Source organism: Perca fluviatilis, chromosome 5, assembly GCF_010015445.1.
Source record: "Perca fluviatilis chromosome 5, GENO_Pfluv_1.0, whole genome shotgun sequence".
Lineage (NCBI taxonomy): Eukaryota > Metazoa > Chordata > Actinopteri > Perciformes > Percidae > Perca > Perca fluviatilis.
Window position 1 is genome coordinate 38,146,318 of NC_053116.1, and position 7,500 is coordinate 38,153,817.

At 39.5% G+C, this 7,500-nt stretch overlaps 1 protein-coding gene across 1 annotated transcript in view; it reads right to left on the minus strand.

Annotated features, from left to right (window-relative positions):
* Nucleotides 1–7,500, minus strand: part of fgd1 (FYVE, RhoGEF and PH domain containing 1) — a gene marked incomplete at its 5' end in the record, with an annotated part of 55,571 nt that overhangs the window by 13,096 nt on the left and 34,975 nt on the right. Inside the window, 1 exon segment of the mRNA XM_039800479.1 lies at nucleotides 3,540–3,629. Coding sequence (XP_039656413.1) covers nucleotides 3,540–3,629 — 90 coding nt within the window.

Genomic DNA, 7,500 nt, shown 5'->3' on the forward strand with positions numbered 1-7,500 from the left:
TTGTCATGGTTGAATAATGACAGTCTGGAGGGTAACTAGGACATACATAGAAGCTCTAAATCCCATTGACATCTCTCTTTTCTCTGCAAATCTAACTATTTGAAACTGCCTCTGAAAACGGGCGAATCTCAACGAGCCGCCTAGTTGACGTCAACTATTTCGGCTCCTCCTCATTTGGCTCTAGTCTCTCTCTTTGTCACGCCCCAACATTTAGATAGGCTACACAACTGACCTGAGATCAGTTAGTCTTCTGAATCTAGGTCGCGCAGATCTCAGAAATTGTATACATTGTTCATCTGCTATTTTACTATTAAATTCACTTCTGAGACTTTTTTATGCAAGAAATCAACTATGTAGAGGTCAAATACGGGCCGTTTTACGAAAATTGATGTCTAATTGCAAATTTTGTTCAGAGTTCAGAGGCCGGTGCTGCCTGTGTTGCTGCCTCGCTGCCCGGCCTGCCTTCCTTCACAGACCCCGGCCTGCTATGAGGTAGATGGAGCTCCGTCGCGGCTGGCAGCCCACAGCGCTCCATACCCGCGCAAAGTCACTGTTTTGGGCTAATGGACAACCAAACGCCCCTGCCCTGACGGAGCTCCAGGGCCTGCAGCTCCCCTCTTCCTGCTAGCTAAATGCCCGGTGTATGTGTGTGAGAGCGCGGTCAGCGAGCTTGTTACGCCAGCAATCTCTTACCACAGGTTCCAGTTACTCTTTTAGTGTGTGTAATTATAATGTGTTGAGTTATTTAAACAAACGATCGGGGAAATAAACGCTGCTTGTCCATGAGTCTCATTGATAGAGCCTGCGGCTGGATGGAGCTCTTTCAATGAGAGCTAGCTAGCCTCCTCTTAGAATTCCTCTGGAATTCACAAAAATTAATTAACTTGAAATCGGACACAGTTGTTAGGTTTATAAGACATTTAGGTAGATGTTGTGTAAGTGGCGTGATGAAATTCTAACTGTAAATGTACTCGAATTAAGGCGAAAAGGAAGCTAGCTATCCGTGAGTTGTAGCTAGGATTGAAGGGACAGTCACAGCTAACGAAACTTTTTTATTAATAAGGGAATAACTTCCACTAATTAACCCTGACAAAGCACACCTGTGAAGGTAAAACCATTTCAGGTGACTACCTCATGAAGCTCATTGAGAGAACACCAAGGGTTTGCAGAGTTATCAAAAAAAGCAAAGGGTGGCTACTTTGAAGAATCTAAAATATAAGACATGTTTTCAGTTATTTCACACTTTTTTGTTAAGTGCATAATTCCATATGTGTTCATTCATAGTTTTGATGCCTTCAGTGAGAATCTATAATGTACATAGTCATGAAAATAAAGAAACACATTGAATGAGAAGGTGTGTCCAAACTTTTAGCTTGTACTGTACATTAGCTGTTTAAGTTTAATTACTAATGTTAACTAGCATGTTAGTGATCAGTAATTAGCCTGTGCCTATGTTATCTCCTTACATATACCTACGCTCTCCGTCTCTGTAAGATTGGGAATGATTGAGATTTCTCTCGGCACAGCTACCAGAAGACTTCACACTTTCAGACAGGTTGCTCACGTCACATCTACGTCTTCAAGCTCAGTTGGAGGCTGCTCAGTAACGCTCAGCCAGCACCAGGAAAGAGACTTCTGATATCCTTCACTGGTCTCGTACAGAGACACGGGGTCTGCTGGTCCAGTTTATATACTGTCTATGGGCCAGACATGTATAGAGTTTATTGACGTGCTTTTGTTACTGCATGTCACTTTTTTTTTTTTACATTTTGGTAGCTTTTTTTTCCTAATTTTTGTCGTTTTTTTCCGACGTTTTTGTGGCTTTGTCAGACATTTGTCACCTTTTGCTAAATTTATTGCTTTTTCCAACATTTTTGTTGACACAAAGCCCTACAAAAAGTCATCAAAAGAGTTCCTTCTGGGGGAATTTCTGAGTCTCAGAGTCGGAAAAATCTGCCAAATTCTGCTTTGAATGTCACGTAATTGCAGTTTAAAAAACTCTTTCCATGTGTTGTTGGTTTAGCGCACAACTAGGACGGCCAAAATGTTATTGTGAACCCAAATTGATTTGGCCCCGCGGGCCTTGAGTTTGACAACTTGTGGTTTACAGGATCAATAGCATCCTGGTTTTAACACGATGACACAGTTACCCAGACTGATCTCGTGAAGTGGCGTATGCGTGACACGCCAATTGGTACGCCATTACTGGCGTGTTATCAAGACGCATACTGGCTTTTTAGCGTGTTCATCAACGCCGTCTGGCCTCCATTGACACTACATTACACTACCTTGCGGGACAACGGTGACAGGGTCAGTGATGTGAACAGCGTTTACAACCCGTTCTCATTCCGAACTCGTAAAATAAGTACGTTTGGTCGGTGTCCTTTAGCGTCTGATGCGACGAAAAAGGCACCCTTCGGCGTATTTGTGTAACGTGCTGGGGAGAGCCGCAGTTGGATGAGATTTAGCGAGTGGTATGTAAGGGGAAATTGCTGTGTAAGGACGGTGGTTGGGGTGGTGGATGGGTAAAACACCGGACTCTCACTCAGGAGACTTTCACTCAGGAGACTCGGGTTCGCGCCCCGCGTGTGGCGTTTTGTTTCCCGGCTTTTGAGGCGTCCTTTCCCCGTTGTTTTTCTCCTAAACCTCCGCGATTACGTTCACCCGTCCCGACCAAGCGCGTCAAAAGCGACGAAAAAGGGTCGGCAATAGTGGCGACCAAGCACGTTTACGTGAGACGCTAAAGGAGACTTTTAACGTCAAATAAGAACGAGAAAGGCTCCTGACCGAACGTCCTTATTTTACGAGTTGGGTGTGAGAATGTGTTGGTGTTTACAGCAGGGGTTGTCAAACTCATTCTCCCAGAGGGCCACACTGGAAAAAGAGAATCACACCAAGGGCCAAACCGAGGCTGTAAGCTTCACTTCAGAACTGGAACCTCCTATGGCGCCATTTTGATGCTACCAAGCCATCACCTCCCGTTAGCATCCCACTGACTCCCATTCATTCTGACGTCACTTTGACAGAGAATAACTTTACATCTGAAGCGTTTAAAGACTCTATTTGTCCGTTGTTTATTTCTAAAGAAACACGACAATGTATAAAAGGCTCCATTACCTTGTACCTCACGTTATGGGACGGTGACAGGCGAGGTTTTGATTGGACGATGAGCTCTGTAACCAAGACGCTAGAGTAAACACATGGTAGACGGCGACAGTGGAGGTTGTGATTGGACGATGAGCTCTATAACCAAGACGCTAGAGTAAACACACATGGTAGACGGCGACAGTGGAGGTTGTGATTGGACGATGAGCTCTATAACCAAGACGCTAGAGTAAACACACTGGTAGACGGTGACAGGGGAGGTTTTGATTGGACGATGAGCTCTATAACCAAGACGCTACAGTAAACACATGGTAGACGGTGACAGGGGAGGTTTTGATTGGACGATGAGCTCTATAACCAAGACGCTAGAGTAAACACATGGTAGACGGTGACAGGGGAGGTTTTGATTGGACGGTGAGCAGCGGGGGACTCACCTGGTCCAGCAGGTGGAGCTTAGAGACGTAGGCAATCTCTGTGTGCAGCAGCTCGTTGGCGATGTTGAAGACCCTCTGCTGGACAGACAGCTGGACACAGAGAGACAGACAGAGACAGAGAGACAGACAGACAGACAGAGAGACAGAAATAGAGATAGATGGAGAGAGACACGGAGAGACAGACAGACAGACAGACAGAGACAGATGGACAGACGGAGAGACAGACAGATGGAGAGAGAGACAAACAGACAGACAGAAAGAGAGATAGACGGAGAGAGAGACAGACAGACAGACAGACAGACAGAAAGAGAGAAAGACGGACAGAGAGACAGACAGACAGACCGACAGAGAGACAGACGGAGAGAGAGAAAGAGACAGACAGACGAAGAGACAGACAGACAGACAGACAGAGAGACAGACAGACAGACAAAGAGACAGACAGACGGAGAGACAGACAGATGGAGAGAGAGACAGACAGACAGATGGAGAGACAGACAGATGGAGAGAGAGACAGACAGACAGATGGAGAGACAGACAGACAGACGGACAGACAGAAAGAGAGACAGACGGACAGAGAGACAGACAGACAGACAGACGGAGAGAGAGACAGAGACAGACAGACAGATGGAGAGAGAGACAGCATTAAACATCGACGAATGAAGAACGGTCGACTCGGTACATGTTATTAACCCCTAGGTTCATTTTGCGCCGGATTTGTCCTTTAAACCGATTAGTTGTCAACTTTAAAATAATCATAGCAAACTATTTTGATAATAAATTTCAGTCATTTTTTTATGAAAAAGTAAAAAGTGTGTGATGTCAGCGTGTTAAATGTGAATATTGTTCTAGTCTCTTCTCTCCTCTGGGACAGCAAACTGAATATCTTTGAGTTGTGGACAAAAACGAGACATTTGAGGACGTTATTTGGGGCTTTTTGCGAAACACTGATTCACATTTTTCACCATTTTCGACCTTTTAAATAGCGATTTACCATCTGCCCCGAAAGCTAGCGTTAGAAGCTAATCAGCGGTTTGCGCTAGCTTGTTTCAAGCTAGAGACGCATTCGATTAGCATGAAAACATATCCCAGAGAACCAGTGGTGTAGTCTAATGTATTGCAGTAATGTAATGTAATGTCTGTAATGTCTGTAATGTAATATCTGTAATGTAATGTCTGTAATGTCTAACTGTAATGTCTGTAATGTCTGTAATGTCTAACTGTAATGTCTGTAATGTAATGTCTGTAATGTCTGTAATGTTTAACTGTAATGTCTGTAATGTCTGTAATGTCTGTAATGTCTGACTGTAATGTCTGTAATGTAATGTTTAACTGTAATGTCTGTAATGTCTGTAATGTCTGTAATGTCTGACTGTAATGTTTAACTGTAATGTCTGTAATGTCTGTAATGTCTGTAATGTCTGACTGTAATGTCTGTAATGTAATGTTTAACTGTAATGTCTGTAATGTCTGTAATGTCTGTAATGTCTAACTGTAATGTCTGTAATGTCTGTAATGTCTAACTGTAATGTCTGTAATGTATGTAATGTCTGTAATGTAATGTCTGTAATGTAATGTCTGTAATGTATGTAATGTAATGTCTGTAATGTATGTAATGTAATGTCTGTAATGTCTGTAATGTAATGTCTGTAATGTCTGTAATGTAATGTCTGTAATGAAACTGTAATGTCTGTAATGTAATGTCTGTAATGAAACTGTAATGTCTGTAATGTCTGTAATGTAATGTCTGTAATGAAACTGTAATGTCTGTAATGTAATGTCTGTAATGAAACTGTAATGTCTGTAATGTCTGTAATGTAATGTCTGTAATGTAATGTCTGTAATGAAACTGTAATGTCTGTAATGTCTGTAATGTAATGTCTGTAATGTCTGTAATGTCTGTAATGTTTGTAATGTAATGTCTGTAATGTCTGTAATGTAATGTCTGTAATGTAATGTCTGTAATGTCTGTAATGTCTGTAATGTAATGTCTGTAATGTCTAACTGTAATGTCTGTAATGTCTGTAATGTCTGTAATGTAATGTCTGTAATGTCTGTAATATCTGTAATGTCTGTAATGTCTGTAATGTCTGTAATGTATGTAATGTAATGTCTGTAATATCTGTAATGTCTGTAATGTCTGTAATGTCTGTAATGTCTGTAATGTAATGTCTGTAATGTCTGTAATGTCTGTAATGTAATGTCTGTAATGTCTGTAATGTAATGTCTGTAATGTCTGTAATGTAATGTCTGTAATATCTGTAATGTCTGTAATGTCTGTAATGTCTGTAATGTCTGTAATGTAATGTCTGTAATGTCTGTAATGTCTGTAATGTAATGTCTGTAATGTCTGTAATGTCTGTAATGTCTGTAATGTAATGTCTGTAATGTCTGTAATGTCTGTAATGTAATGTCTGTAATGTCTGTAATGTAATGTCTGTAATGTAATGTCTGTAATGTCTGTAATGTCTGTAATGTAATGTCTGTAATGTAATGTCTGTAATGTCTGTAATGTCTGTAATGTAATGTCTGTAATGTAATGTCTGTAATGTCTGTAATGTAATGTCTGTAATGTCTGTAATGACTGTAATGTAATGTCTGTAATGTCTGTAATGTCTGTAATGACTGTAATGTAATGTCTGTAATGTCTGTAATGTCTGTAATGTAATGTCTGTAATATCTGTAATGTAATGTCTGTAATGTCTGTAATGTAATGTCTGTAATATCTGTAATGTAATGTCTGTAATGTCTGTAATGTAATGTCTGTAATATCTGTAATGTCTGTAATGTCTGTAATGTCTGTAATGTAATGTCTGTAATGACTGTAATGTCTGTAATGTAATATCTGTAATATCTGTAATGTCTGTAATGTCTGTAATGTCTGTAATGACTGTAATGTCTGTAATGTCTGTAATGTCTGTAATGACTGTAATGTAATGTCTGTAATGACTGTAATGTCTGTAATGTCTGTAATGTCTGTAATGTAATGTCTGTAATATCTGTAATGTCTGTAATGTCTGTAATGTCTGTAATGTCTGTAATGTAATGTCTGTAATGTCTGTAATGTCTGTAATGTAATGTCTGTAATATCTGTAATGTCTGTAATGACTGTAATGTAATGTCTGTAATGTCTGTAATGTCTGTAATGACTGTAATGTAATGTCTGTAATGTCTGTAATGTCTGTAATGTCTGTAATGTCTGTAATGTCTGTAATGTAATGTCTGTAATGACTGTAATGTAATGTCTGTAATGTCTGTAATGTCTGTAATGTAATGTCTGTAATATCTGTAATGTCTGTAATGACTGTAATGTAATGTCTGTAATGTCTGTAATGTCTGTAATGTCTGTAATGTCTGTAATGTAATGTCTGTAATGACTGTAATGTCTGTAATGTAATGTCTGTAATATCTGTAATGTCTGTAATGTAATGTCTGTAATGTAATGTCTGTAATGTCTGTAATGTCTGTAATGTAATGTCTGTAATGTCTGTAATGTAATGTCTGTAATGTCTGTAATGTCTGTAATGTAATGTCTGTAATGTCTGTAATGTCTGTAATGTCTGTAATGTCTGTAATGTCTGTAATGTAATGTCTGTAATGACTGTAATGTCTGTAATGTAATGTCTGTAATATCTGTAATGTCTGTAATGTCTGTAATGTCTGTAATGTCTGTAATGACTGTAATGTATGTAATGTCTGTAATGTCTGTAATGTCTGTAATGTCTGTAATGACTGTAATGTAATGTCTGTAATGACTGTAATGTCTGTAATGTCTGTAATGTCTGTAATGTAATGTCTGTAATATCTGTAATGTCTGTAATGTCTGTAATGTCTGTAATGTCTGTAATGTCTGTAATGTAATGTCTGTAATATCTGTAATGTCTGTAATGACTGTAATGTAATGTCTGTAATGTCTGTAATGTCTGTAATGTCTAACTGTAATGTCTGTAATGTAATGTCTGTA